General features: G+C 44.0%; 1 protein-coding gene across 1 annotated transcript in view; it reads right to left on the bottom strand.

The window, feature by feature from the left end:
• LOC123519604 (extensin-like) overlaps positions 1-12,436 on the bottom strand; it is a 23,415-nt gene extending 10,979 nt beyond the window's left edge. The window contains exon 1 of the mRNA XM_045281024.1: positions 12,345-12,436. Within this exon, the coding sequence (XP_045136959.1) occupies positions 12,345-12,381 (37 nt within the window). The 5' untranslated portion in view covers positions 12,382-12,436. The remainder of the gene's footprint in view (positions 1-12,344) is intronic.
• Positions 12,437-14,956: the final 2,520 nt, after the last annotated feature.

Genomic DNA, 14,956 nt, shown 5'->3' with positions numbered 1-14,956 from the left:
CGAGTTTATGCAAGGAGTCTCGGCCAGCGGGGAGTGAAGAGAAGGAGCAGGATGTGAGTCAGTCGTTACCTGCTCACCTGCTGTTCATCTGTTCACTTATCTTGTTCGTCTCACTTTATTCAACGGATCAACACCTTTCTGGTACCAAGTATGAGTTGTTAATTTGTTTTTACTCAAAGATAACTTCTTGATTTATTATTAGACGTGTTAAGAACCCTAGCTAGTACCCCAAAAAATATATAGACAAAAAAAAAGCCTGTTTAAAATACAACTAAAAGGATTACATGAAGAGAATACAAAAATCAACGCTGAAAAACACTTAACATGACATTCCCAGTGATAGATTTTGAAGAACGCATCCCAGACTATTGACAATCCACTACTACACACTAAATAAAAGAAAATAAAGAAAAAAAGTAAAGTAAAGGTCAGGTAAACGATCCTAAGCCGCTCAGTGATGGATGCGTCCCTTGGAACACTGAACACTGCACCCACGCTCACCTCCCTCACCTGTCATCTTCGCTAAATAATTGCTAGAAAAACTGACCATTGCAGATAATATACAAAAAAACCTGCATGTGCTAATTCCCATTAAGGTATTAGTGAGAGAGAGAGAGAGAGAGAGAGAGAGAGAGAGAGAGAGAGAGAGAGAGAGAGAGAGAGAGAGAGAGAGAGAGAGAGAGAGAGAGAGAGAGAGAGAGAGAGAGAGAGAGAGAGAGAGAGAGAGAGAGAGAGAGAGAGAGAGAGAGAGAGAGAGAGAGAGAGAGAGAGAGTATATCCGCTTTAGGAAACTTCACAGCTTTTCCCGATAAACATTTCAGTCGCTATAACATCAAACATTTTCTTTCTTTCCTGCCTTTTTAAGCTCTAACAACTATTGACTCGCTTTGACCACTGTCTTTACATTATAAGATTTACGACTGACCAACATTTCCCTAACTTTTTAATGCTTCTTCTTCAACCGGTGTAGAGAGACTGGATAGGTGTATTGTTGTCTTCCCTTTCGTCCTCAAAACTTACGATACACGTGGATGAGAGGAACCTGCAGGAAGACCCAATACCTGGAGCTGTTTACCTGTCCCCCTCTCGCAGGTGAAAGTCCAGCCCGCCACCAGGTAAGCTACACAAATACGGTGGCTCTTCAGTTCCTCCTCACTCCCCTTCCCTCTTTCTCTTCACCATCTATGTCTTTCTTGTTCCTCCCTCTCTTTCCTTCTGGGCTCCACTTCCTTTTTTTTTTCTTCGAATTCCTGCCTTATTCTTTGTCTTTCTTCTTTTTCTCTCCATTTCGTTGGTGTCTTCTCATATTTCTTGTCCATCTCTTTTCTCTTATCGTGTTTTATCTTGCTCTTTCTCATTTTGATATAAGTTCCCATGTTTTATCGGTGTCAAGCTTCATATAAATGTTAAACGAACGCATAAACTAACACACACACACACACACACACACACACACACACACACACACACACACACACACTGATTATCACATCGCAAAGTAGCAACAACAGGCAACAAACAGAATCGAAAAGTTAAAGTATAAACAAACAGGGAAATGAAGAGAGAGAAAAAAAAATTGACAAGAAAAACAAACTGACGAAAGGGAAATAAAAATGACACAAGCGTACGTGGAGGCAAAGAAAATAATGACACGCTAAGTTGTTGGTGTGATAAGATGCAAGAATTTTTAAAAGTTGTTTACATAGTTGGATCTGGCGAGGCATGTCCAAGTGATTTCTTCTCAGTATTTGCTCATTCACTCCTTTCCTCACCTGGGCAGTGCTGGCTTGATTAACTGTTACCTCTTCAACGTGCCAGGCCTCACGGTACAGTTACTTGACGGAGCTATCTCTTTTTCTTTTAATTTAAGTAAGAATGATTGGTTTTTATAGAAATCTCCGTCCTAAGAGTGATCAGTAAGGTGATTATTAGTAAATGCACTATTTTTGAAAGTTTTTTTCTTTTAAATCAAAGCAAAAGTGAATTGTTTTTATAATCATTACAGTGTTAAGAATGATTAGTAAGATGATGACAGATTTTAGCTAACACGATTCTTAAAAACAATTACTTTTTATATGAATAAAATTTTAAAAAGTATAAATTAAAACATGATGGAGAATTTAACTTCCACAAACACTTTAATCTCTTTCCTTTCCTCTTCTTCCTCTTCTTTAATTCCACACCACACTAACAACATTTCAACCAAATTTCATAGGATAGTGAACCTTTTAAGCCAAATAACCTCAACAATAGAAAGAAAAATAGATAATAAAGAACTGAATAAGACAAATTGTACAAGAAAACATTATAATCCTCGCCCTTAAGAGTCGCCAACAAAAAGAAGTCATGAGGAAATGCTGATCTTAATCTTGATCTTAATCCACAACAGAGCGACAACAAAAGGTCGACACTCTCATCTCTCACTATCAAAAACATGAATTAAGTTTCCAGTCATCCTGAAAACAATTAGAAGGCTTATAATTGCACGCACGAAGTTACCTGAGAGCACACACACACACACACACACACACACACACACACACACACACACAGAATAGGATACAATCTCTTCAGTAATTACGCGTCAGAATATGTAAAAAAATATGTAGTTGTTATTTAGAATTGTTCGTTTGTTAACTCCCTACATCGTGGAAAAGGAGGAAGAGGAAGAGGAGGAGGAGGAGGAGGAGGAGGAGGAAGAGGAGGAGGAGGAAGAGGAGGAGGAGGAGGAGGAGGAGGAGGAGGAGGAGGAGGAGGAGGAGGAGGAGGAGGAGGAGGAGGAGGAGGAGAAGGAGTGACTGGGCTGTATACTTCGATCCTTATCTGGTCTTCCTTTGTCCCTTTAAGTCTTCCCCTCATCTCCCCTCACTTTCCCCTCCTCCTCCTCCTCCTCCTGCGCCTCCTCCAGCCACACCTCCTCCCTTAGGTAAACACTTCTCATCAGCTGCACCTCAACTTCCCTTTCTCCTTCTTCTCTTCCTTTTCTCTCTCTCTCTCTCTCTTCCTCTCTCTCTCTCTCTCTCTCTCTCTCTCTCTCTCTCTCTCTCTGTGTGTGTGTGTGTGTGTGTGTGTGTGTGTGTGTGTGTGTGTGTGTGTGTGTGTGACGTGAGGTGGGCACATATTTTATAACTTTTCGTACTCTCCAGCTAGTAGTAGTAGTAGTAGTAGTAGTAGTAGTAGTAGTAGTAGTAGTAGTAGTAGTAGTAGTAGCATTAGCAGTATTAGTAGAAATTATGACAATGAATAGTAACAACTGTTACTACTACTGCTACTATTACTGCCACTACTACTACTACTAAACATCCTCAGATTAAAGATTCTTCTACAAGAGTAGTACCTTCAGGGCTTCAAAGGACGCCCCAGGAAACCTAAATGAGAAGGCGGGGGCATTAATGGGAGAGGGTGCAACACGGAGGAGGAGGAGGAGGAGGAGGAGGAGGAGGAGGAGGAGGAGGTGACGGAGCATACCAGACAAGGCCACACTTCCCACGTCCTTGAGGTGAAGATGGCCCACTCCTCCTCCTCCTCCTCCTCCTCCTCCTCCTCCTCTTCCTCTTCGTTAACCAAGTACCTACGAAGACAACCTTTCATAATGAACCTAATTTGCTGTTAATATTTCAACATAAGATGGAGGAAGAGAAGAAGAGAAAGTGAGAAGAGAAGACGAAGAAGAGGAGGAGGAAGAGAAGGAGGAGAGAGGCAGGTGTCAAATGGATGTACTAGTGAGGAACCCAAAAGGAAGGAGAGGGAGGGAGGGAGGGAGGGAGGGAGGAAGAGATGGGGGAAAGGGGGAGGGAGGGAGAGAGGAATGGAGGTAGGGGGGAGAGAGGGAGAGAGAGAGGGGAGAGAAGAGAGGGAGGGAGGTAAAGAGATTCCACGATTTCTTGCACATTATGTTCCAAGGTTAGCGACCAAAAACGGATGGCAGAGAGATCAAGTGTTGCAAGTAGGAGGAGGAGGAGGAGGAGGAGGAGGAAGAGGAGGAAGAGAAGGAGTGACTCAAGGAAAAAAAATAAAAATACATCAACAACAACTAGAAGAAGAAAAAGAAGATGAAGAAGAAAAAGAACAAGAACAAAAACAAGAATAAGAAGAACAAGCAGATCAAGAAGAACAAACACAAGAGCAAGAAGAAAAAAAGAAGACGTGGAGGAAAGGCAGCCAATTCGTCTTCATCTTGTTGTTCTTCACTATCACCTGCTAATTGGAGAACAGGTGTTAGAGAAGAACAGAAGAGACAGGTAACACTGCGTTGATAGGAGAGCGAGAGCGAGAGAGAGAGAGAGAGAGAGAGAGAGAGAGAGAGAGAGAGAGAGAGAGAGAGAGAGAGAGAGAGAGAGAGAGAGAGAAAGATGTAAAAGAATGTAAGAAGAGGAGAGAAAAATAAAAGAGAAAAAAATGAGACAAGAAATGATAATACACCCTATGACCTCTTGTGTGTGTGTGTGTGTGTGTGTGTGTGTGTGTGTGTGTGTGTGTGTGTGTGTGTGTGTGTGTGTGTGCTATTTTGAGCAGGATTATTGATGGGTAGTAGAGGGGAGAAGGAGAAGGGAGAAGGAGAGGGGAAGGGAGGGGAAGGGAAGGAAGGGTCTGGAAATGAGGGGTTTGGGAAGGACGAGAAGGAGGAAGGAAGGAGAGAAGGAGAGATCAAATGGAGGAGTGGAAGAAGGGATAAAGAATGATGGGAAGAAGAAGAAGAAGAATAGGAGATGAGTAATAATGGGGAGGAGATGCGTGACGTAATTGTATAGGAGGAGGAGGAGGAGGAGGAGGAGGAGGAAGAAGAATTGTAGTCAGTATATATACGTGCCCAAACTGCATAAAAAAAAAATAATAATAATAATAATAATAATAATAATAATAATAATAATAATAATAATAATAATAATGATAATATCAAGCATCAAGTAATTCCAAATCCTTTATCTCATTTTCTTAAGCTCCATTGCAAATAACATCCAATACACTCAACATTCCTTCCCACACACGTCCCCCCCCCCATTCCCTCACCTCCTCCCACCATATCCCCATTTTCTTTGAGGTGAATCTCTTATAAGGTAAAAAACGAGCCGCTTTCTTCTTTTCCTCTCTTCTTCTCCTCCTCCTCCTCCTCCTTTCTTCTACCTCGCCGCTTTGCTATTTTCCTATATCCTCCTCGTCCTCCTTTTTTTCCATCCCACAGCTTTCATCTCTACTTCTCTTCCTCCTCCTCATTCCTCCTCCTTTTCCTCAACCTCACTGCTTTTATTTTCTTTCTCTCCTCTCCTCCTTTTCTTCCACCTCACCCTTTTCTTCTCTTCCTCTCTTCTCCTCCTCTTCTTTTTCTTCCACCTCGCCCTTTTCTTCTCTTTCTCTCTCCTCCTCCTCCTCCTCCTCCTCCTTTTCTTCCACCTCGCCTTGTGGGTCAGGTGGCTCCAGCGGGCGAGAGAGCCACACTCCTGACGGCGCGAAGGGAAAGGGGGAAAGCGACAGACTCATCCCTGTTTGTTGAGGCGAGGCGCTCACTCTGTTGTGTGTTACGTGGCAGGTTTTACGTCTTCAAGTGATGCTGCGTCTTTCGTGGTGAGCTGGCCGCGGCGTACGTCACTTTAACTCCATCAGTACTGGGACGCATTTCCACCATGAGTTTTGGTAGGATTTGATGATTTTATTTACATTTGGAAGGGTCTATGGAGGTCAAAAGATTACTAGCTAGAGTCTTCACTATTTCAATCCCTCATATAAGTTTCTGATTCTGTATAAAATCGCCGAATAGTAAGTATAATAGATATGAAAACTTGTCATGGTACTGAAGGGGTTAATCTAATCTCTTCAGTACTAGGACACGTTTCCATATTCATTCTGGTTACTATTTTGGCGATTTTACACAGCTTCAGAAACTTATGTGGGAGATTAAAATAATGAAGACTGTGGCCATTAATTTTCTGTCCTCCGTATACCCTTTCTAATACAAATAAAATGGTCTATTCATACCGAAAAATGAAAATAAAACTGCGTCTCAGTATTGAAGGGGTTAAAATCTTGTACTAGTGTTATTGTGGGCAAGGTGAGGGCGAGGTGAACTGAGAGGGAAAGTCAAGAAGGGGGAAGGATGGCATAGCTGTGTTTCCAGTTTCCAGATTTCTTGCATGAAGCGTCTCACTCGCTGCCCGTGACCTGCGCTGACCTGCCCTGCCATGCCCTCGCCCAGAGCACCCACGCGAGTCCCAGCCTGCCGCCGCTAACCTCTGGCAAGCTGGGTAGGCTGGGGTGGGCTGGTGTTAAACTGGGATATGATAGGGTAAGTTCGGGGTAGGCTGGGGTATACTGGGGTAGGTTGAGGTATACCAGGGTAGGTTCCGGGGAAGACTGGGGTACACTAGGGTAGGTTCAGGGTAGGCAGGGGTAGGGTACAGGGGCTTGCCATGACCTCGAATGCTTTTTATGTAGATGAGACTGTGCAGTACGTGAAGGGCCGCGGTACCTGACTGAGAGGCAGGTGAGGAAACGGTACAGGTGGGAGGTGGTACAGGTACGACTGGTGGAGGGGGGATTAGGGGTACAGTTGCTAGGGAAGGGTTTGAGCAGGTGGCGGTACAGTTGAAGATTTTGAGGTACAGGGCAAGGATATGATTGGTACAGTACATCCGGGACAGAGAGAGAGAGAGAGAGAGAGAGAGAGAGAGAGAGAGAGAGAGAGAGAGAGAGAGAGAGAGAGAGAGAGAGAGAGAGAGAGAGAGAGAGAGAGAGAGAGAGAGAGAGAGAGAGAGAGAGAGAGAGAGAGAGAGAGAGAGAGAGAGAGAGAGAGAGAGAGAGAGAGAGAGAGAGAGAGAGAGAGAGAGAGAGAGAGAGAGAAAGTTATGGTTAATATTTAATCTCTACACAACCCTCCACAAACACACACACACACACACACACACACACACACACACACACACACACACACACACACACACACACACACACACACACACACACATACACACAACAATCTAATATCTCTCAATTTAATCTATTTTCCTCCTAAACAACCTTCCTAACCTCCCACTCATCTCCCTCCTCTCCCACTCATCTCCTCCCTCTCCCAATCAAATAACCTTCCCTGTCACTCTACACACGTTTCCTCCCATACCACTCCTTTCATCCACACCAGACACGCCTCCTCCTACTCCATCCCATGTTTCCCTCTCCCCTATCCTCGTTTCCTACCATAAGGCCTTTCACTCTCCCACGCCTCTTCTCCCAGACAATGGAACGTGAAAGTGAATTAAGGTGAGTGAAAAGGGAGAGGGAAAGGAAGAATAACAAAGAGAAAGACTGAGTAAATAAGAGAGAGAGAGAGAGAGAGAGAGAGAGAGAGAGGGGGGGAATTTAATAACAGAGGAATGGGAGAAGAGAGAGATAAAGGATGAGAAGAGAAAGATGAAAAGTAAGTTATAGCATCTCTCTCTCTCTCTCTCTCTCTCTCTCTCTCTCTCTCTCTCTCTCTCTCTCTCTCTCTCTCTCTCTCTCTCTCTCCTGTGTCAATGTAAAACCTCAAGTCATTCCCAGGAAGCGAGGAACGAAAACCCAGATACTGTATTGTGCAAGAGTTAAGTAAGGGATTCAATTAGTAGTATTTCTTCTCAGTAAGGCTTAAGTATGAGTATATCCTTGGTGATTAAGTATTGCAACACTTACCGAGAGTTTATAAGTGTGAGAGTGAAGAGAGAGAGAGAGAGAGAGAGAGAGAGAGAGAGAGAGAGAGAGAGAGAGAGAGAGAGAGAGAGAGAGAGAGAGAGAGAGAGAGAGAGAGAGAGAGAGAGAGAGAGAGAGAGAGAGAGAGAGAGAGAGAGAGAGAGAGAGATTCACCAATATACGGAAGCTGAAGGTCATGCAATCTTCTTTAATATTCTGTCTCTCTCTCTCTCTCTCTCTCTCTCTACGTCGCGCTTCTTTCTACACTCCTTACTTCTTCCCCAATCCATTACATCATCACACACACACACACACACACACACACACACACACACACACACACACACACACACACACACACACATACACATACATACACACACACACACACTCACACACACACATACACATCAACCTCCAGACACTCCTCCTCCTTTTCCTCCTCCTCCTCCTCCTCCTCCTCCTCCTCCTCCTCCTCCTTCTCCTTCTCCTACAACCTTCACACCCTGTAATCAAAACATCTCCTTACAGGTACTTATAGGTATTCTACAGGTATTCTTCCCGCCACTCATCACAGGTGTACTCATTCCTCACCGTCACCTGCGCTGTTATTCATCTCATTCATCGTCTTATCGCTATCTCTGTCTCTCCCTTGAATAATTTGCCTAGTTTGGAATATTTATTGTAGCTTATGTGAGATAAGCATTAGTGTGTGTGTGTGTGTGTGTGTGTGTGTGTGTGTGTGTGTGTGTGTGTGTGTGTGTGTGTGTGTGTGTAATTCACCTCGGTTGCCTGCTGGTCACCCAGCCAGTCTTCCCCATTACGGAGCGTTCTCAGAGCTCATAGACCGATCTTCGGGTAGGACTGACAACACACTCCACACACCGGGAAAGCGAGGCCACAACCCCTCGAGTTACATCCCGTACCTATTTACTGCTAGGTGAACAGGGGCTACACATTAAGAGGCTTGCCCATTTACCTCGCCGCCTCAGGGATTCGAACCCGGACCCTCTCGAGTGTGAGTCGAGCGTGCTAACCACTACACTACGTGTGTGTGTGTGTGTGTGTGTGTGTGTGTGTGTGTGTGTGTGTGTGTAAACAGGTGCGCCTAACGAGATGCAGTGTAAAGAGGAGGAAGTATTAATAAACAAAATATTGACAGATGGAGAGAAAAAAAAAAAGATAAAATGAGGAGAGAAGCGGATGAAAGTCAAGAAAACGACAAACAAGATAAAGAAAAATGACTTAAATTTACTTTCAGAGAGAGAGAGAGAGAGAGAGAGAGAGAGAGAGAGAGAGAGAGAGAGAGAGAGAGAGAGAGAGAGAGAGAGAGAGAGAGAGAGAGTATTGACATGACAAGTTTCATCGCTTTATTAGTAAACACACCTTCATCTATCTTTCTCACAATCACCTTAGGGCTTCATGAGCTGCAGGATGGCGCCTCGCAGGTCATGTACAGTAAACACAGGGCTAAATGGACCAACACAAACGTTCCCTAAACGTTGGCTGCAGTAGAACACAGTAGAGCAAAAGTAACTAACATGATTTCCAGCTAATTAAGTCAATATTTCAGTGAGACTGTATGAGATTTGCATTCGTCTGTCTCTAGAAACATCTAAAAGGAATGTTGAGTGGATTTGGAAACGTTTTTTGTGATTGGAAAACGTTAGTATTTTTTCTGGGAGTTAAATAAACGTTGCTTTTTAATATCGATATTTGTTTCAGGTGTGTTAGTTTTCTTTTGTCTTTTTCGCTACATTTTCTTCCATTAAATAACAGATAGCAACGCAAGAGTTAACCATTACTCTCAGTCTCTCATATATTTCTCTGGTAAACTCTGAAACTCCCTGCCTGTGTCTGTATTTGACTTCATTCAAGAGGGAGGTTTCAAGACATTTGTTCCTGTCTTTTGGCTAATTTTATCGGGGTCCTTTTTCTTTATATTTGTGTTGCTCTTGGCCAGTCCTCCTCTTTTACATAAAAAAAGGTTAGGATATGATAACATTAATAGGTACTCCTCTAGTTTTCTTCTTTACGTTCCTCCTTTGTGTTCTCCGCTGTTATCTCTTAACCTACTCATCTCCTCTCATATACTTCCTTCTTACTAATCTTCATCATCACTTCCTTCGTATTCCTTTGTGTTCCTTTATATATCCTACTGATCATCCTCATTTCCTTCGTATTCCTTTGTATATCCTACTGATCATCCTCATTTTCTTCGTATTCCTTTGTATATCCTACTTGTCATCCTCACTTCCTTCGTATATCCTATCCATTTCACCACATACAGCTTCATTCTCCTATCGCATCCTTCTCTTCTTACGTACCACCACCACCACCACCACCACCACCACCACCACCACCACAACAACAACACCACTAACCTTGCCTAAACTTACCTCTCTCAACACCATCTAATTAACTCCCTAATGATCAAAAACAACCGAGAAAAAATAAATGAAAGAAAAGGAAAAGATTCGATCAATAAACACAGACATTAACAAAAAAAAGAGAAAAACTCTCTCTCTCTCTCTCTCTCTCTCTCTCTCTCTCTCTCTCTCTCTCTCTCTCTCTCTCTGTACCTAGTAGACGTAGACGAAGGGACGCGCCAGGCAAGGAACCCGCGGCCTTGTCAAATGTTTGGGCGTGCTGGCAAATGTTGGCTTATGCTACTTGAGGAGGAGGAGGAGGAGGAGGAGGAGGAGGAGGAGGAGGAGGAGGAGGAGGAGGAGGAGGAGGAGGAGGAGGAGGAGGAGGAGGAGGAGGAGGTGGAGGAATTGTAAGTCGAGGGTGAGGAAGAAAGTGAGGACGATGAACAAAAGTGAAAAGAAGAAGAAGTAAAGAATTAAGATGAAGAAGGTGATGATGAAGAAGAAGAACAAAAGAAAGAAGGAAAAGAAAAGAGAAAATAAGAAAAGTCGAATAAAGAAAAACGAGAAGACAAAAAAAAAAGAGAAAAATAAGGAAAGCAAGCTGAAGAAAGAGATGAACACCTACACACACACACACACACACACACACACACACACACACACCCAAGCCTCAAAACGTGACCTTTCAACTCGTGCGCTTCGTAACAAGGGAGGCAAGGCGAGCGCTGAGATCCCTGGAGCTTACATCAAGGTTTACATGACTCGCCGCGTCCCCATTCGTGCGTGTGTGAGTTAGCGCGCGTCAATTTCGTGTCTCTGGGTTTCTTACACTCCGTCAAGGTAAGAAAACAACGCGAAACAACACAATCAGGAGAGTACTCGGTAAATATTAATGATTATCTCCTATTTTTTTTTCTCTCTCTCTCTTTCTCCTTCGTTTTGTACCCAAGCTTACTCATCTCCGTGGTAATGATGAATGATGGAACAATGAACAAAGCGATAGTAACTCCTTCAGTACTGGGACGCTTTTTTATCACGAGTCTTAGTGTGATTAAACGATTTTATTGACATTAGGAAAGGTCTATGGAGGTCAGAAGATTAGTGGCCAAAGTCTTCACTATTTCAATCCCCCCACATAAGTTTCTGAAGCTGTGTAATTTGCCAAAGGGTAAGCCGAATGAATATGGAAACGCGTCATGGTACTGAAGGGTCAACAATGAATTCTGGCGAGGTATATCAACGAGGCATAGGTTGAGATTCTGTAAGTCTTCCAAAAGGTTCACGGTTCAGGAGTTAACTATAGGTAAGTTCAAGTAATGACTGAGCGTGGTAGGAAAAACCCTAGATCCGGTTTACTGGTGAAGGAAAATCCACCGTGGTGTAAAATTAGTGGTATGTGTCTTTTAGTCTTCCCTGAGTTGAGACACGCTCGATACTCCCACAGGGTAAGATCAAGATAAGTGTCCTGCCTCTGTTCTTCCACTGAGGGAATGAATGAGGTTTAGAGCTGGTTTTATCTTCCCCTGGGGTGAACACGACTGTTCTACACTCCCTCAGGAGAAAACTAAGGTCCAAACCTCCATCCTGCCACTAAGGAATGACAGAGGACTAAGTGTGGTCTTGGTCTTGTCTTTCCCTGGGTGAAACGCTTCTTCACTCCCACAGGGTGAGGCTAAGATAAGTTCCCAGCACCTGTTTTTCCAGTGAAGGAATAAAGAATTGCTGAGAATTAGTCTTATCTTCCCCTGGGTGAATAAGGTTCGTCCCACAGGATAAGGCTAAAGTCGCAGACTCCATCTTTCCACAAGGGGATTGTAGGAGGACTGTTATGAGTTATAGTCTTGTTTTCCCCTGGGGTGAGTAAGATAGTTGAAGACACATCCTACACTCCCACAGGGTGAAATTAACCTCTCAGTCCCCCAAGCCTCCATCCCTCCACCAGGGGAGAAAAAGAGGACTGGGGTGAAGGAAAGGTGGAACAAGACACTCCTACACTCCCCCAGGATAGAACAAAGGCAGTCCTGTGGCTCTCCACCGTGGCAGAGGCTTCGTGCTTCAGTTCTTAGTTATGTTCATCTAAGGCAGGTGTGAATGCGGGGCAGGCGGGACGAGGCGCAGTGGGGCGGGGCTGACAGGTGCCGCCGCCCTTCCCCGCGGCGAGAGAAGAGGTGACCCAGTGCCCAAGTTCACTCTCGCTTTCGTCACGTCTTCTGCCTCACGCTGGTAACTGTTCCTTGCAGCCAAGAGAGCAGGCGGTCCTCTCTCCCCGGCAGACAGACACCCTAGGGCACGCCACACGCCACACGCCACACTTACCGATCGCCAACACCAGGGAGGCGAGTGGCAGCCGCATTTCTCCCTCTGCTCGCTACAAAGGCTCACAAACGACAACCCCACTTGGAAATGCCACCGCCATTCTTAAACCTTTATACTCATCCCACTCCAAGCCGCCCGCCATTGTTGCGCGGGAGGTCACGTGACGTCGTGCGCCTCTCCTCATTGGCCACTTTCTCCGTCCAGTCAAGTTCACTAATCTTGCCATCACGACCTTCCATTATAAGCCAAATCTCAACTTTCTCAATGAAACTCACGAGCTACAACCTGACAAAACACACCATAACACGCCAAAACACCACCCCACACCTGTAACACCGGTGGAAAAGCAACAAATAACCTTAAAATAGTAACACAAAGCAATACAGAATCAATAGTCATCGTACATTGGGCCGCGTCACTGCCTAAGAGACACTTTTACTTTCGTACTGATGATGCTCCTCATTGAAACCTCGCTAGGCACTGATGTTCCCGCGGCCGTGAAGGAGACATTCCGGACCAATGGCACTTTGGCACTCCCTACTCAGTGCCACGCGAGCGTCAAAAGTGTCTCTGATTAAAATGATAGTCCAGATTGCAAAGGATGAGGGAGAGTGAGATGGTTTGAGGAAGGGAAGGGAATGAAAGGGGGGAAGGAGAGGATGAGGGGGAAAACGTGAATGAATGAAAGGGAAAGGGAGCGAATGAAAGGGAAAGGAAGGGAGTGAATGAATGAAAGTGGAATGGAGTAAAAGGGAGTAAATAAGACGAAGGAAAACACAAATGAAGTAACAAATAAGAGAAAAAAAAGTAAGTTAGAAAGAGACAAGATAAATAAAAAGAAGAAGAGGGAATGAGAGATAGAGATGGGGAGAAAATGAATGAGGAAGAGATTTCAGGAAGGAGTAAGAGATTAGAGAAGATTGAGAAGGATGAGTTGCATTTTGAGACAATTTGTATGGAGGAGATGATTTGCTGAGAGGAGATAATCTGCAAGGAAGAGAAGAAAGAAAGGAAGATGAAGAGATAAAGAGAGGATGAAGGAGGATGAAGGAGGTTGGGTAATGAGAAGGAAAACTGCAGTAGAGGAAAAGAGAAAAGAAGATGAAAAGGAGGAAGATTAGGTAAATTGAAGTAGAAAGGAGAATAGGAAGAAAAGGAAATGGGTGTGAAATAAAAGAAAGAAAAGCAAGAAAAGAAAATGTGAGGTAAATAAATGGATAAATGTAAATATCTGATAAACAATAAAATGACGAAGAGAAGAATAACAAATAAAAGATTAATAATGATGAAGAGAAATGATTAATGAATAAAAATAAGGAAAAGAATAAGAGTAACATACCAAACTAAATAATAAAGAAAAGGATAAGAGAAAGGACAGGAAGGAACAAGAATAAAAGAATAATGAAAATAACCCAAGAGAAAATGAGGAAACAAGGCAGGCAAGGTGAAACAGAAAAAAAAGATGTAATGATAAAGAGGGAAAAATGAAGAACACGTGATGATAATAGAGAACAAGGAAGAGACTAAGACAGAGAGAGGGAGGAAAAAGTGAAATAAACCAGGAGGAGGAGGAGGAGGAGGAGGAGGAGGAGGAGGAGGAGGAGGCGCTCTCCTCTTTACAGTAACGGAACCAGAAATCACCAAATGGTTCCTTAGTACAACAGAACTAGTTTTTTCCCCACGCAGTCACGAACGTACGCACTCACACATATTTACGCACATACACACACACGCACGCACAGAAGAAGAAGAAGAAGAAGAAGAAGAAGAAGAAGAAGAAGAAGAAGAAGAAGAAGAAGAAGAAGAAGAAGAAGAAGATGATGATGATGATGATGATGGTGATGATGAAGAAAAAAGTCAAAAAATAAATCAAGAAATTTATTAAGAAGATAAAAAAGAAAGATACAATATAGATAAGGAAGCAGAGAGAGAGAGAGAGAGAGAGAGAGAGAGAGAGAGAGAGAGAGAGAGAGAGAGAGAGAGAGAGAGAGAGAGAGAGAGAGAGAGAGAGAGAGGGTGAATGGAACTCCTAATGATGACGATGGTTGTGTACTTTCCTGCCTCTTCCTTTGGTCACGAAAGGGAGATGGAAGAGGAGGAGGAGGAGGAAAAGGAGGAGGAGGAGGAGGAGGTGGTGGAAAAAGAGGAGGAGGAGGAGGAGCCAAGGTCAAGTACCGGGATGGCAGGTCAATCTGGGCCTCCTCCTCCTCCTCCTCCTCCTCCTCCTCCTCCTCCTCCTACTGATGGGGGGTCAGGAGGGCACTGCAAGGAGGAGGAAGAAGTGTTTGTGCAGGGGCAGGGGAAGAGGAGGCCTTGGGGGAGGATGAAAGGCTAGGGGAATGCCAGGAGAGAGAGAGAGAGAGAGAGAGAGAGAGAGAGAGAGAGAGAGAGAGAGAGAGAGAGAGAGAGAGAGAGAGAGAGTACAGTCATGACTTCAATTTCCTCCTCCTCCTCCTCCTCCTCCTCCTCCTCCTCCTCCTACTACTACTACTACTACTACTACTACTACTACTACTACTATAAACACTATAAAATCAAACAAAAAACTGACTCTTCTATCTACAAAAACACAATCCTCACTATTACTGCCTCGTGTGTGTCGTAAAGGTGCA

Source organism: Portunus trituberculatus, chromosome 45, assembly GCF_017591435.1.
Source record: "Portunus trituberculatus isolate SZX2019 chromosome 45, ASM1759143v1, whole genome shotgun sequence".
Taxonomy (NCBI): Eukaryota; Metazoa; Arthropoda; class Malacostraca; order Decapoda; family Portunidae; genus Portunus; species Portunus trituberculatus.
This window is presented reverse-complemented; position numbering and strand designations above follow the sequence as displayed.